This window comes from Hypanus sabinus, chromosome 13 (genome assembly GCF_030144855.1).
Source record: "Hypanus sabinus isolate sHypSab1 chromosome 13, sHypSab1.hap1, whole genome shotgun sequence".
Classification (NCBI taxonomy): domain Eukaryota; kingdom Metazoa; phylum Chordata; class Chondrichthyes; order Myliobatiformes; family Dasyatidae; genus Hypanus; species Hypanus sabinus.
In genome coordinates, this window is record NC_082718.1 from 15,522,937 (window position 1) to 15,540,081 (window position 17,145).

Genomic DNA, 17,145 nt, shown 5'->3' on the forward strand with positions numbered 1-17,145 from the left:
CTTGCCTTTTACAAAATTATATTAATTATATTGATTATTTTAATTTTACAAAATTATATGGCTGATTTTCAGATGCACCATGAAAAGAAAAACATAGCATCTTGCAGACTGGAAGTTGTTATTCAGTCAGGGGGCTCGGGTAGGAGATGACTACCCTTTACAATATTTCTCATGATTTTTGGCATTGTTAGTAAAGTTCACGGTACTGTAGTTTTTTTGGTTTTAGAATAATCGATGGGTTTAACATTTTGTATTATGTTCTCAACAAATATAGAGAAGATCATAGAAGCACAAACAGGTGAAGGTGAACTCTTTGCATTTGCTCTGCCATTCACTTAAGATAATGGCCAAATCAACTTTCCTCATGTCTACTTGCCTGCCCTTGCCCCATAATCCTTGATTCGCTTACTAATTAGAAATGTCCTTTTGCACCAGGATCCCTGCCCCAAACCTCTCAGTGGCAAGGATTTCCCAAAATCCTCAGAGAAGTTCAATCTCATCTCAGTTTTAAATGGACATCCCTCATTTTTTTTTAGGAAGGAATGTCTCTATTTTTCCCTCCCATTTGAGGAAGAATCCTTTCAGTAGATACCCTGTTTTACTTCCTAAGAATCTTTTATGTCTCAATAAGGTCACCTCAGGCTGGCCAGTGGTGTAGTGGCATCAGTACTGGACTTAAAGAGGCAGATGGTCCTGAGTTCAAATCCAGCCTGGTCCCAACCTATGCTGCAGCAGTATCTGCACGGAAGAAAGGCCTGGCAACTAATTCCGACTTTTGTCATTAAAGCCCCATGGACAACTACACTATGCTTAGGGCCACCATGAGCCAACAGCACTCAAAGACAACTAGGTCACCTTTCATTCTCCTGAATTCTACTTCGTAAAATCTCAGTATATTTCCTTGTAGGACAAACCCTCTATTCCTGAGTTCTTTCTCTGAACCATGCCCAATGAAATAATGTTTTCTGAAGGAGGACCAAAACTGTTCACACTCCTCTTTTGGTCTCATCAATGCCTTATATAGTTACAATAAGACTTTTCCTAATTTTATACTGCAACACTCTTGAAGGAAGGACCATCATCCCATTAGACTTTCCTATTACATGCTGCACTTACATAGGAAAGTACAGCACAGGAACAGGCCTTTCAGCCCACCTTGTCTGTGCTGACAATGATACCAATCTAAACTCGTCTACCCGTACATAGAGTCATAGAGCAATAATGCACAAATACAGGCTCTTCAGCTCAACCAGTCAATACCAACATGTTGTCCACCCAGCTAGACCCAATTTTCTGCATTCAGCTCATTTCCCTCTGTAAGCCCAATCCTTCCAGGTATCTATCTACTTAAATGATACCATTGAATGTACTTAAACCACTTCCTCTAGCTACTTATTCCGTATTCTAAGCATATTCTGCGTGAAAAAGTTACTCCATGGATCCCTTTTAAATCTTTCCCCTCTCACTGTAAACCTATCCATCCCAGTTTTGGACTGCCCTACCCTAAAAGGCTCTTACCGTCTATCTTATGAATGTGTCTCATAATCATAAACATTTCTTTAAGATAGCTCCTCATTCTACTATGTTCCAAGGAATAAAGACCTAGCTTGGCCAACCTCTTTCCATAACTCAGGCCTTTTAGTCCTAGCAATATCCCTGGAAATATTTTCTATACTCTTTCCAGTTTAACTACATCTTCCCTATAACAGGGTGACAGAAGTACAGCTTCACTTATATGACAATATACAACAGCAGCATAATGTTCCAGCTCCAAAACTCATTGCCCAGACTAATGAAGGCTAGCACGCTAAATACCTTTCTCATCACCCTGTCTATCTACGGCATTGCTTTCAATGAACAATTGACTTTGACTCCTAGGTCCTTCTGTTCCATTACACTCCCTAGTGCCTTACCATTCATAACACAAGTCCAATGCTGGTTCAACTGCAAAATCATCACCTCACATTTATCCATATTGAACTCTATTTGCCATTTCTTGACCCACTTCCTAACTGACCAAGATCCTCCTGTAATCCACGATAACCTTCATATATCAACAGCAGCTCCCAACTTACTTATCAATCATTTACACAAATAGCTATGGACCCAGCACTGATCCCTGCAGCATACAATTAGTCACTGGCCTCCATTATGTGAAAGTGCCATCAGTTACCACCTCTGCTTCCTACCTCTGAGCCAATTTTGAATCCACCTAACCAGCTCTCCCTGGATTCTAAGGGACTTGTTTAAAACCTTGCCAATGTCCACTTAGTATCCCTCTATTCCTTGCCTGTGTTTTCTGTATAAATTCCTCTTAAACATTGCTATCATATCTACCTCTTTCACCTCCCATGACAGTGCATCTATTACAGTACTCTTTATGTAAAAAAAAATTACCTCGTAAATCTTCTTCAAACTTTTTTCTCTCATGTTAAATATACCCTCCAGTATATGACATTCCCACCATGGGGATAAATACATCTCTCCTAATGGCTTGTACAGCATGTTCCAATGTAGAAAACATCCTGGTGAGCCTCTTCTGCATCCTTTCCAAAGCCTCTATGTTCTTTCTGTAATGTGTTAATCAGAATTGGAAACGGTACTATAAATATGACCAAGTGGACAGCTGTGACATGACTTCATATTAATTATACTCAGGGGCAATGATCCAAGTATTGAAGACAAGCAAGTTATGTGTACCACACACAAAATGCTGGAGGAAATCAGCAGGCCAGGCAGCATCTATGGAGAAGAGTACAGCTGACGTTTCGGACTGAGACCCTTCATCATTACTGGAAAAAAAAGATGAAAAGTCAGAGTAAGAAGGTGGGAGGAGGGGAGAAAGATGGTAGGTGATGGGTGAGACCGGGAGAGGGTGAAGTAAAGAGCTGGGAAGTTGACTAGTGAAAGAGGTAAAGGGCTAGAGGAGGGGAAGTCTGACGGCAGAGGAGAGGGGAAGACCATGGAAGAAAGCGGAGGAGGAGGAGTACCAGAGACGAGTGATGTTCAGGTAAGGAGATGAGAGAGGGAAACAGGAAAGGAGAACAGTGAATGAGGGTGGGGGGGGGGGGGAATAGCTACTGGAAGTTCGAGAAAACATGTCATATGCCTTCTTTTCTACCAAATTCACATGTGTTGCTGCTTTCAGGAAGTTTGGAGTTTGCACCCCAAGATTCACCTGCACATGAATTCTCCTAAGGATTCTACCATGTGCTCTATACTTTCCAATGGCATTTAACCTCGCAAAATGTATCACCTCACACTTGGCCAGATTAAACTCCATCCATTATTTTTTGCCCAAATTTCCAACTAATCTATAATCATATATACGACGCTCTTGCTCTATACAGCTCAATTTTCATGTCATCTTCAAACATACTGATCAGCACACATACATTTTCACTCAGATCATTTATATATGAAAAACAACAGAGTTCACAACACTGATTCTTCAGAAACACCACTGATTATAGACCTCCAGTCAGAAAACACCCCTAATCTATTACCCACTCTTCTATAGCCAAGCCAGTTTACCAACTTGCCATGGATCTCGTCAGACATGATCTGGATCAGCCTGCTGTAAGGGGCACAGCCAAATGTTTTAAAAATTCCATGTAGACAACACTCACTCCCCTACCCTCAACAATTCCGTTTACAAAACTCAATCAAATATGTGAGACAGAACCTCCACCAGACTATACTTAGCTCTATGCATTTAAGTCCACATGTTTGGTTCTGATCGCCTCATTATAGGAAGGATGTGGAAGTGTGGTTTACCAGGATTAGAGAACATACCTTATGAGGATAGCTTGAGTGAGGTAGGGCTTTTCTCTTTGGAGTGTAGGAGGATGAGAGATTGAACAGTCAGTGTCTTTTTACCAGGGAATGGCTAACACGAGAGGGCATACTTTAAAGGTGATTAAAATAAACAACGGGGTGATGTCAGAGGTAGTTTTGTTTTTAAAAAGAGAGTGGTAAGTGCAAGTAACACACTGCTAGGGGTGGTGGTAGAGGCAGGTACATTTAAGAGATTCTTAGATCAGCACATGGATGAAAGAAAAATGGAGGACAATGTGGGAGCAACACACACAAAATGCTGGGGGAACTCGGCAGCCCAGGCAGTGTCCAGGAGAAGAGTACAGCTGATGTTTTGGGCTGAAACATCGATAGTACGCTTTTTCCTAGATGCTGCCTGGCCTGCTGAGTTCCTCCAGCATTTTGTTTGTGTTGCTCGGATTAACAGCATCTGCAGATTTTATCTTGTTTGCAATTGGGCTATGTGTGAGGATTAGATTGATTTTGGAGTTGGTTAAAAGGTCTGCATGATATCATGGACCAAAGGGCCCATCCTGTGCTATACCATTCTATGTGACCTGAAAACCTTCCCACTGATTCTCCTATAAGGCTCACCAGCCTATGATTTCCTGGCTTGGCCCACTTGCCTTACTTAAGCAAAAAACAACATTGGCTGTTCTCTGCTCTTCTAGTACCTTGCCTCTGAGCTTTGAGAATAGAAAAGAGATTTTTTTTTTGAAAAGATGACCCAGAGGATTGACAAGGGTAGGATAGTGGATGTTTTCTATGTCAACTCAGGTCCCATCTGGTAGGTTAGTCAGGAAGGCTAAAACATGGTACACAGCACAATCTAACTAACTGGATACTAAATTGGATTGGTAGTAGGAGGTATAGATTAATAGTGAAGGGTTACTTTTCAGATTGGAGGTGAGTGGTGTGCTACGGGGATTGTGCTCTGTCCCCTATTGTTTGTCATGCATTTCGTTAAGTTAAATCGAGCAGGATTTTCACAGTAAATGGCAGAGCCTTAGTGAGCATTGCAGAACAGAGAGACCTAGAAAAATTTCCTGAAATAGTGACAAGTTGGTGAAGAAGGCATATGGTTTGCTTACGGTCAATGACACATTAGTTAGAATGCACATAAATATTGCATGCTGTTCTGGTCATCATATTATAAAGGATGTGATTAAGCTAGAGAAGGTGCAGAAGGATTCAGAACAAGATGACTTGAGTTAATGTGGTCAGATTGGATTAATAGGGTCTGTTTTTCCTGGAGTAGGGTGGCTTGCTGCTTACATTAGAGAGATTTATAGAATTATGAGGTATATATATGGGGTTCTGGACTCCCTTTTTCCAAGGGTAAAGTATTCTAGAACTAGGAAGCATAGATTTGTGAGAGAGGAAAGATTTAAAGGGGATCTGAGACAAGAGAGGTTAATGTGTATATGAGGCAAGTACAATTAAAACATTTTAAAAGTTTGTATAGATTTTACAGATAGGAAGAGTTAGGGATATGAACCAACCTTAGGCAAATAAAAAAACAAGATGGGCATCTTGGTTGACATGTATAAGCTTGGCTGAAGGGCCACTTCTATGCTAGATAACTCAAATTATAATATCAGGGATAATTTTAAGAGTATTGCAACTTCCCTGCAAAATTCCATTTCAGATTCAATGTCTTCATTATATGATTTCTTTAAGAAAACTCCATTAAGTCTGACACATTTTGCTATCTAATATAAATATTAATATAAATGTAATTGATCATTGACCATGTCCAAAAGTTCAAAGCTCAAAGCAAATTTATTATCAAAATACATATATATCACCATTTACAACCCTGAGATTCATTTTCCTGTGGGCATACTCAATAAATCTATAGAATAACCTTAACAAAATCAATGAAAGGCCACCCAACTTAGGCTTTCAACCAGAGTGCAGAAGGTAACAAAATGTGCAAGTACAAAAATAAATAATAACAATAAATAAATAGATAGATAGATAGACAGATAAATAAGCAATGAATACTGAGAACATAGGATGAAGAGTCATTGAAAGTGAATCCATTAGTCATGGGAACATTCCCATGATGGGACATGTTAAGTTATCCTCTTTCATTCATGAGCCTGATGGTTGAGGGGTAGTAACTGTTCCTGAACATGATGGTGTCAGTCCTGCTGCTCCTGTACCTTCTTTCTGATGGCAGCAGTGAGAAGGGAACGTGCCCTGGATGGTGGGGGGGCTCCAAATGATGGATTCTGTTTTCCAGCGACAGCGTTTCAAATAGATGTACTCAATGGTTGGGTGGACTTTACACCTCACAGACTGAGCCATATCCACTACCTTTTGTTGGATTCTCCATTCAAGAGAATTGGTGTTTCCATACCAGGCTGTGCTTAGCCACACAATCATAAGTGTAAAGCAATTAGAGCAGGGGCCTAAGCACAGTTTTGCTTTCCAGATGTTCCAGGGTTGAGCGAAGAGCCAATGAAATGGCATATGCTGTGGACCTGTTGCTTTGGTACGCAAATAGGAGTGGATCGAAGTCACCTCTCGGGCAGGAATTGGTATGTTTCATCATCAACCTCTCAAAACATTTCATCACTGTGGATGTAAGTGCTACTGGATGATAGTCACTGAAGTAGGGCACAATGCACTTCTGGAGTACCAGTATAATCGAAGCCTGCTTGAAGTAAGTGGGTATCACACACTGAAAAAGAGGTTAAAGATCTCAGTGAACAGTCCAGCCAGTTGATCAGCACAGGTCTTTAGTACTTGGCCAGGTACCCATCTGAGACTGAAATCATAGGATCATTGGGAGATGCAGGAGTTTGTGATGGTTCCTCCATATTTTGACAGTCAAAGAGAACGAAGAAGGGTTCTAAGCTCAACTGCAAGTGAATCTCTGTTGTTGTCTTTGTCACTTTTATAAAGTTAAATCAAGTGACAAAGAGGTGATTGTATTCAAGTCCTGCCACAACTGTTGAGCATCTTCGTTGATTCAGGTTTAGTCTGGAATTGCCACTTTCCCTATGAGAAGGCTTTCTGGAGATCGTACCTGGACCTCCTGTAACTTTTTTGGTCATAAGACTTGAAGGCCTCTGATCTGGCTCTCAGTGGTTTGCGGATCTCATAGTTCATTCAGGGCTTCTGGTTGAAGACTCACAATGATTTTCTGGGGACACGTTCATCTATGACCATTTTTATAAAGTCCATGACGTCATGGGGTATTCATTCAGATCCACAAATGATTCTTTGAACATGGCCCAGTCCACCAAATAGAAGCAATCCTGTAGCTGCTCCTCTTGACCACCTCTTTCATGACCGCCTCTTTTTTTCCCTAATCAATGAAGCCTTGCTCTTTAGCATCTGCCTGTATGCAGGTCAGAGAAGGGCAGCTAAAAAACCAGATTTTCTGAAATGTGGGTTGGGCATGGTATGGTAGGCATTGCTTATCTTAGTCTAGCAGTGGCCTAGTGCGTTGGGACATCTGGTGCTACAGGTTATATGCTGATGGTAATTGGGCAGGATTTACATCAAAGAAGCCTGGCTGAGAATATAAATATTATTTTGTATTATTTATTTAGAGATACAGCACAGAATAGACCCTTCCAGGCACCAACAACTTACCAATTTAACCCTAACCTAATCACAGGACAATTTATAATGACCAATTAACCTACTAACTGGTATGTCTTCGGACCGTAGGAGGAAACCAGAGCATCTGGAGGAAACCTAGGCATACGCGGGAAAAACACCAGAATTTAACTCTGACTCTGACTCCTCAAGATGCAGTAGCATCACACTAACCACTACGCTACCATGGCACCTCATTATAATCACTTCACTTCATCCAATTACATGGTACTATGACAAAGTGGTAGACTGAAAATATCATTGATTTCTTTCATTATACAGTATTTGAGTAGAGGTGCCTAATTTGCATTCATCTGATTTAGTGTCACAATGTTAAGTCCATACTGTTTTCAAGAAATAAAGTGATCATTGCTTTAGGTGTCCTTCAGGTAAAAGGTTATCACCTTAGCACTTCTACTTTCTTTGAGTCCTTCAGTATTTTTCCTCAGCTCCAGTTATCCAACTGCTCTACTTCCTCTTCACTTCTACTGTTACTTTCCTGTTGAAACAAACTAAAAATAGTTTTTTTCTGGTGATTACCCAAAGCTTTTCTTCCAATTTACATTGAAGTATGTATCAGTACAAACTGGAAAACTGTTCTACCAGCCTTGTAGAGTTGATGTCAAACTACACAACTCCATTAAGTTGAAGAGAAAGAGCTTCAATGGCCAGTTCTGCAATCTCAACAGACTGGATCACAAGACAAAAATCGTCGTACAGTCTTGCGGTGCAAATTACATTCATACATTTACAAATCGATCATAAGATTTTACAAACAAACAACAACACGGTGGGTTTAAAGCAGTCTACTTTAATCAGGTGGCATCTTTTTAATTAAAAATGACAGTAATAAATGTGTTATGGAAACCAACCCATATCACAGGCATCTTTAGTTCATCATTTGATTAAATCTGGCTGTTGTGTGGAAACTTCTGTTAATATTCAGTGACATCACTGGGTGTCTTTTGACAATGGATGATTCAGGATGTGGAAAGCAGGTGGATCTGATGTGACTTCTCTAAAAGGCTGAGCTATAGATCACCTGCTTGTTCCAATCAGTGTCGATGCAGAACTACCTGTAGATCATCAGGTAAGGAGCTAATTACAGATTCCACATACAACTCCAGCTTCTCCAACAAGTCTTCTCTGACTGGCAGCTGATAGACTCTTGCTTTTATCTGAATAAACAAACACTTTCCATTAAAGATTTTTTTTAAGTTGTAAAATATAATTAAACTAAACCGACGAACTTGTTTTTAAGAATTTAGTTGTAAAAATTTTTGGGACACTAATGAGGAACCCATTTTTAATCCTTTCTTGATCCTGCCCATTAGAATTGAATTATTTATGTACAAGAATTACTTAATTTTGTTGTTCCTCTATAATTCCCATTTTCTTTAAGTCCAGACAATATTTTTTATTTAACTTTTATTATTGTATATCTAAAATGGTCAAATGAATTTCCTATAGTAAAGATAGTCAACATTGTTTTCCCAACACGCATTATCTTTTAACTCTTTTTTCCAATTGCAGTCCTTGCTGTCCATTTCCAAATAAAGGGCGATCAAGTTAGTGGGTAAATTACAGGGAAATGGGTTCAAGCTAAGTCTGCTGAAGAAGAAGGATTAAGTGATCTGTTGACAAGTTGGACCAATAGTGTTCATAGCTGGAAAACATGGACAACATAAATTTTCTTTAGTTCCAATTGGTTTTTATTAAAACCAATGTTTTAATAAAAAGACCCTGAAATTAAAATAAAGACCCCTAAGGCCAATATCAATCTTAATAAAGTGCTCAGGAAAAAGACAACAGAGCACGATTAACATTGGAAGAGCAACGGAAATAACATTAAACTACCCACGTTGAAATTGAAACAAGTGACTGGTCTGGAATAATTGAAGAGGAAACAGTATGGCACAGGCCCAATTGGTTCTATTCTACATTTAATCAATGCAGTGATGCTGATGTACAGAAAATAAAAGTAATTATTTCTTCAATGGGTTTTCTTAGAGTGTGGTGACAACATTTATAGTACAACACAGTGGGCTGAAGGACATGTACTGCACTATAATGTTCTATGTTCTGCCATAGCTGAAGGATGGTTGTAGTTGGGACCTGAATGTTCAAGGTTACACATTGTATTGGAGGGATAGGAAGGTAGGCAGAGGGGGTGGCATGGCTCTGCTGGTACAGAATGACATCAAATCATTAGAAAGATATGACATAGGATCTGAAGATGTTGAATCCTTGTGAGTTGAATTAAGAACCTGCAAGGGTAATAGGACAGTGTTGGCAGTTATATACAGGCCTCCAAACAGTAGCTGGAATATGGACGACACAATACAATGAGAAATAGAAAATCCATGTTAAAAGGGCAATGTAATGATAGTCATGGGAGATTTCCATTGGGAAGATCAGATTGGTAATGGATCTCAAGAGTGTATATTTGTTGAATGCCTGTGAGACAGCTTTTTAGAGCAGTTTGTTGTTGAGCCTACTAGGGGATCAGCTATACTGGATTGAGTGTTATGTAATGATCCAGAGGCAATTAGGGAGCTCAAGGTAAAGGAACCCTTAGGAGGCAGTGATTACAGTATGATTGAGTTCAACTTGAAATTTGATAGAGAGAAAGTAAAGTCAGATGCAGCAGCATTTCAGTAGAGTAAAGGAAATTACAGTAGTAAGAGAGAGTTGACCAAATTAATTTGGAAGGAGATACTGGCAGGGGTGACAATAGAGCAGCAATGGCTTGAGTTTCTGGGGAAAAATGTGGAAGGTGCAGGATAGATGTATTTCAAAAATGAAGAAATATTCAACTGGCAAAATAGTACATCAGTGGCTGACAAGGGAAACCAAAGCTAATGTAAAAGCAAAAGAGAGGGCAAACAACAAAGCAAAAGTTAGTGGGAAGATAGAGGATTGGGAAGCTTTTAAAAACCCACAGAAAACAACTAAAATAATCATTAGGAAGGAAAAGATGAAATAGCAAGCAAGCTAACAAACAATATCAAAGTGGATAGAAAAAACTTTTTCAAATATTCAAAAAATAAAAAGGGAGATGAGAGTGGATATAGGACCTTGAGAAAATGATGCCAGAGAAATAATAACAGGAGACAAGGAGATGGCAGATGAACTAAATGAGCATTTTGCATTAGTCCTCACTCTGGAAGACACTGGCAGTGTATCAGGTGTTGAAGAGTGTGAGTGAAGAGAAGTAAGTGCAGTTACTATTACAAGGGAGAAAATGCTCAAAAAGCTGCAAGAACTAAAGGTGCATAAGTCACCAGACCAGATGAACTGCAACCTAGGGGTCTGAAAGAGGTAGAGGTAGGGATTGTGGAGGCATTAGTAATGATCATTCAAGAATTATTAGACTCTGGATTGGTTCCAGAGGACTGGAACATTGCAAATGTCACTCCACTCTTTACGAAAGAAGGGAGGCATCAGAATGGAAATTATAGACCAGTTAGCCTGACCTCAGTGGTTAGGAAGATGTTGGAATCAATTGTTAAGGATGAGGTTATGGAGTACTTGGTGACACAGGACAAGATAGGACAAAGTCAGCATCATTTCCTTAGGGGAAAATCTTGCCTGATGAACCTTTTGGAATTCTTTGAGGAGATTACAAGTAGGATAGATAAAGGAAATGCAGTGGATGTTGTATATTTGGATTTTCAGAAGGCCTTTGACAAGGTGCCAAAGTTAAGAGCCCATGGTATTACAGGAAAGTTACTAACATGGTTAGAGCATTGGCTGATTGGAAGAAGGCAGTGAGTGGGAATAAAAGGATTCTTGTCTGGTTGGCTGCCAATGACTAGTGGTGTTCCATAGGGGTTGGTGTTGAGACTGCTTCTTTTTATGCTGTGTATCAATGAGTTAGACGATGGAATAGATGGCTTTGTTGTCAAGTTTGCAGATGATATAAAGATTGGTAGAGGGGCAAGTAGTGTTGAAGAAACAGGTAGGCTGTAGAAGGACTTATAGGAGAATGGGCAAGAAAGTGGCAAATGAAATACAATGTTGGAAAATGTATGGTCATGCACTTAGGTAGAATAAATAAATGTGCAGACTATTTTCTATACAAGGAGAAAAATCCAGAAATCTGAGATGCAAAGGGACTTGGGAGTCCTTGTGCAGAACACTCCAAAGATTAACTTGCAGGTTGAGTCAGTGGCGAGAAAGGCAAATGCATTGTTAGCATTCATTTCAAGAGGTGTAGAATGTAACAACAGGGATGTGATGCCGAGGCTTTATAAGTTACTGGTGAGGCTTCACCTGGAGTATTGTGAACAATTTTGGGCTCTTTACTTAAGAAAAGATGTGCTGGCATTGGAGAATCTTTAGAGGTTGTTCACAAGGATGATTCCAGGAATGAAAGTGATATCATTGAAACCTTTTGAATGCTGAAAAGCCTAGAAAGAGTAGATGTGGGAAGGGTGTTTCCCATGGTGGGGGAGTCGAGGACAAGGGGGCACAGCCTTAAGGTGGAGGGACGTCCATTTAAAACAGAGATGTGGAGAAATTTCTTTAACCAGAGAATGGTGAATTAGTGGAAATTATTTATTTATTTTTTTAAACCAGAGGCAGCTGTGGAATCCAGGTTGCTGGGTGTATTTAAGGTGCAGACTGCTAGGTTCTTGAATGGCCATGGCATAAAAGGTTACAGGGAGAAGGTCCAGGAGTGGGGCTGAGAAGGGGAAAAAAGGATCAGCCATGATTGAATGGCAGAGCAGGCTTGATGGGCCAAATAGCCTAATTCTGCTCCTATGTCTTATGGTCTTATGTTTTAACTCACAGAGACAAACACAATCCACTTAACAGAAACGTAAAATTGTAAGGGAAGCATTACCAGTTTTTCACGTAGTTTTATAACGAGGTCCACTATTTCCACTTCAGACTTTTCCCGAATCCACATGAGTAGATCCTAGAAAATTTAAAGGCTTGTAATAAAATACTGGATGGATTTTCACTGTTCAATTAAAAAGCTGTCCTGAATTATCCTCAATTCTGAATTTCAAGTGCTTGAATTAATTTTTTGATATTGAGTACTTTTGAACAATTTTGTTAAGTTGATTATGATATTTCATAAGGAATGCAATAATGTTGAAATGCCTCACTCTCAGAATCACTACCTTTGTGACATTCGTTTATGACTTGTACTTGGGTATGTAGCACATATTTTCAAAGTTAATGGATGAAATATAAACACTGAGGAGGTTATGGCAGACTCCAGGATGATTTACAGAGGTAAAATGGCATATTGGGAAATAAAATATATATTAGTACTGTGAAGTGATGTATTTTGATAGAACGAACAAAGGGAGGAAATACTAATTTAATTAAACAATTTTAAAGGGGTCTACATGGACTAAATTCTTTGAAGACAAGTCAATATGTTGAAATTTTTAAAAATATAATGATCCTAGGCTTTCTGCAGAGAGTTACAGAGTAGAAAACATCAGATAAGCCCAAGTTAAAATTCTGGTTAGTAATGATGATAAAATCTGAGGTACGATGTGGTACAATCAAGATGTACAAAATGATAGGCACTTCTGTGGGTGGAGTAAAAAAGCTGTGACTCCTTACTTCACGACAAAGAAGATTAAGAGGAGATTTAATGAAAGTGTTCAGAATTCTAAACAACTTTGATGAGGAAATGAGAAAATGTTTCTGGGAGCAGAAACTTCTATTGCCTGAGGACAGATTAAAACAATTCCAAAAGAAGGAAAGGGTTGATGAGAAGATCTTAGTTAACACCATGAGTTGAACTGAAATGGAACAGAAAGTTGACATAAGATGATTTAATAGTCGCTTTAAAAAAAGAATTAAAATTAGTTAGTCTTTGAGAAAAATCTTGGTTAAGTTAGACTATCAAAATGCTATATAGGCACCATGGAGCAACTTACATTTTTAGTGCTTTAAGATTCTAATGGCAGTTACTGAAATTTAATGAGAATTCCACAGAAATTTGACCCATGTGCTTGTTGCTGCAGTTCCATTGTATTGGCATTAAACAGCAATATATGCCATTTTAACCTGTCCTGGTCTAAATTTTGAGAGTGATGTTATAGAAAATCGGTTATGATTTTGTTAGGAACCTCCAGTTTGGATTTACTGATTTATTGCTGCAAAGGAAAAAAGCTATGGTTACTGTGAGCAACAATTATAATGTAAACCTATCTTGTAATCTCTGAACTGCTGACACTGGCATGTACTTACTGCCTGACATAACACCTCCAGGTGAAGCATCTCCAGCTTCTTGCACATCTCTTGGTGTCTCATACGAAACCAGCCATCAAAGTTAGGTGATTTAATAAATCGTCTGTCAATCCAAGAAAAGAAATACTGTTCAGACCAGTAGCCTAACTTATTTGAGACATAATAGACACATTTATATTAAAATAGATTTTGAGAACATTCCAAATCATTAGCTCAACCCACATTGCAATCTCTCAGTGTAAACTGAGTGTGGGAAAGAGCAACTGTTTCAGGAGGTTCATGATGAGCACGTGAGCAACATAGCCTCACTATTGAAATAGACAGTTTGTTTTGCCTGGCCACGGACATTGGTTCACTTATTATAATAATGGATTCCACGGAGACAGTGTTAGTGATATGTCTCCAGTGCTCTGAAATATCTAGTGTAGGTAGATTTTATCTCAAAAGCAGGGGTTGACGGAGAGAGGGATGTAGAGTAGGAGCAAAGAGAGACCACTGCCACCCAGTAGACCATTAGCTTTGTGCTGGGTTTGAGGTCTTGATCTTAACTCTCTTTTCCTTTCAATAACCAAAAGCTTTGTCTTGAATGACAAATGGGAAGCAATCACATACTCCAGAGTTTAATTGTGGACTTTTACTTCAGAGGATGTTGATGTAGATCCAAGTTAGTAAATATCTTTATTTTCCCAGTGCTAACCCTTAAGGCCCACTCTTCATGATGACTTGGGAGTTTGGCCTCCGAACATACAAATTATACTCGTAGTCTGCAAACTGCAACTCAATGTTGGTTGACTTTGTTATGGACAGAAAGTGACAGAGGTTGAACAATTCTCATTTGTCCTGTAGTTTACCACCACTTTGGAAAGCAATTAAATCCAGGACTTCTCATTTTCCAGTTGGTACTTACATAAAGGTTAAAAGCAAAGAAGAGGAAAATTTTCATGACACAGTATCATAACTACATTTCCCACAAGCAAAGCTCAAAAGGAAGAATGTACAGCTGTGAAAAACATTGGTTAGATCATATCTGGAGTATTATGTACAGTTCTGGTCACCACCCTACAGGAAAGTTGTGGTAGTAATGGTGAGGGTACAGTAGAGATTCATCAGGATGTTAACTGGAATGAAGGACTGGAGTTATAGGGAGAGATTAAATAGGCCTGATTTATTCTCACTGATAAGTAGAAGGATGAGGGTTGACTTTAAATATGTTTATAAAATTATGAGAAGGATAAAAAGAATAGATATTCACAATCTTCTTTCTACATCAGGGAATCTTGAACTAAAAGGCAGATGTTTAAGGTGAGAGGAAAGAAATTTACAGAAGATCTGAGGAACAAGTTTTTCCCCACACAGACGGTGGTGAATATTTGGAATGAGCTACCAGAGGAGGAGGTGGTGGAGGAGGATACAATTAGAATGTTTAAAAGGGATTTGGACAGGTACTTGCAAAGGAAAGGTAGAGGTAAATACAGGACTAATAAAACCAAGTGTATATAGAGATCAGGATTAGCAAGGACGAGGTGGGTTGATGGAATATGTTTTGGTGATATACAATTTTATGATTCTTTGAAATACTCTTTGATTCTGCATTGGTTCTGGAAAGAAAAGGGGCATTGGATCAGCATTTAGGAAATAACAATCACAATATTACCAGATTTGGATGGGTTAAGGAAAAATATATAGATATCATATAGCATATAAGCATATATAGAATTACCTAATGAAGTTCTTGTTCTTTGCATTCAATGGTTACTACCTACTCTCCCTAAAACAGTGATTGCAATAGGAACCACTGAAGTAGGTGTTACAGGAGGCATGTCATGAGTAGGTCTTAAAAGAGATTAAAAAGATTGGGAAAAACAGCTGGGAATTAGTCAGTGTTGGTTGGGAATGTGGTGTCAAATACAGCAGATCCGTATTTGGGCAACAAAGGTAGTGATCTGATACAAGAGAGAAATTGTGTAACTTTTAAGTAGAAAGGTCATGGAAGGATTTTAGAAAAAACGATTTCAAGATCATCATTCAGAAGAGTAGATTAGAAAGACAGGATTTTCAGACCTTCTGTAATAGATCACCTGCTATCAACAGCTCAGATAAGATTATGTTTATGCAAGGTAAAGTTCACGACGTCAGTATCAACCTGAGTGAAAGAGTGAAAGGCTCCAGCAGGAACATTATTGGAGCAAAAGTTTGGAGACTGTCAAAAGAATGCAGGATTTCTAGTTGAACTCAAGCTACAAATAGTGAACAAAGTTATGCATCGCTGGGTTGAGTTTGACATGATATGTGAAAAAAACTGGATCAGAAGATGGGCATTTTGTCAGAGGTCCAGTTATTGATTTTCAAACTAGTGTGAAGTAGCATTGCCCAACACAAAATACTTCACAATTCCCCCAAGCATATTTTTAGTTATATTCATGCTCTACCTGTATAATCCCACCCAATCTCCTTTCAGCACAGATGTCAGTTGTGGACCTGTATGCTCCAAAGTCTTCATGAATTCCTCTTGGATAAAGGGCCGAATCTGTGGTGGATTCTGAAAAAAAAAACGGGAAAAAGAATAAAGTAATTTTACCTTCTGTTATAAAGCACATTTCCTTTTGTACTTCAGAAATCTTTCAAATTCTTGAGATTGTAAATTACAGCACACTTTCCTATGGTAGTCTTCTCATCAGACAGGGAAGAGTTCAGCAATATTCCATCCTAAGACTTTTGGTTCAGTTCATCAAGAACGCAGCAGATGGAGGTTCCTACATGCTTCATTACATCAATCAGCCCTGAAACATCACAGCACGTATTGCTGCCACAAATGTCAGTGTAGATCACTGAATGCATTAGTGTACCAAACTAGGGTCACACAAAATGGGACAATTAACATTCCCTCACTAATGTTGCTCTCTTCTTCCAGTATATACAGTATGTATTTCTTTTCGTGATTTATAGGCTATTTTATCTATTTCACTGTACTGCTGCCTTAAAGCAACAAATTTCTCGACATACATTAAACCTGACTCTGATACACATGCATTGCTGCATCTACTTGAGTTCCATTGGGAACACAATGCTGAGTGTCTGAATAAATATTACTAGGTCAAATGGAACCAGAATAAATTGAAGATGAACTACAGACTGAAGCAGGTGATGGATGTTCCTCATATGCACTTAATAAAGCATCACATAAAAGATCCTTGCAGTAAGAGCAACTTCATGATGGAATTGATTAGGAAGAGGGAAATAAATTAGATACAATGGGGATATGTTTTCAGTGATAGGATGTCCCTAAAGATGCTCTCCCAGTGATCTGTACTGGAGCTGCATTTTTAAGCTTTGATAATAAACAAAGGTATAAAGAGTTATATATCCTAAGTTTTCTGATTACTCTAATGTGATCAAGAATAGTAAATTGCAAAGAGATGGTAATAATTTAACATAAGTGGGCAAAACTATCCAAGTGGTTCAACACAGGGAAACAAGGCATCATCAACTAAACAG

At 38.8% G+C, this 17,145-nt stretch overlaps 1 protein-coding gene across 4 annotated transcripts in view; it reads right to left on the reverse strand.

The window, feature by feature from the left end:
* Window positions 1-5,579: 5,579 nt before the first annotated feature.
* The window catches only part of dennd6b (DENN/MADD domain containing 6B), an 86,396-nt gene continuing 74,830 nt past the window's right edge, over window positions 5,580-17,145 (reverse strand). For all 4 annotated transcript variants that reach the window (XM_059987152.1, XM_059987153.1, XM_059987154.1 and 1 more), the window contains 4 exons: window positions 16,080-16,189; window positions 13,651-13,753; window positions 12,281-12,355; window positions 5,580-8,609 (listed from right to left, as the gene is read on the reverse strand). In XM_059987152.1, the coding sequence (XP_059843135.1) occupies window positions 8,487-8,609; window positions 12,281-12,355; window positions 13,651-13,753; window positions 16,080-16,189 (411 nt within the window). In that variant the 3' untranslated portion in view covers window positions 5,580-8,486. The remainder of the gene's footprint in view (window positions 8,610-12,280; window positions 12,356-13,650; window positions 13,754-16,079; window positions 16,190-17,145) is intronic.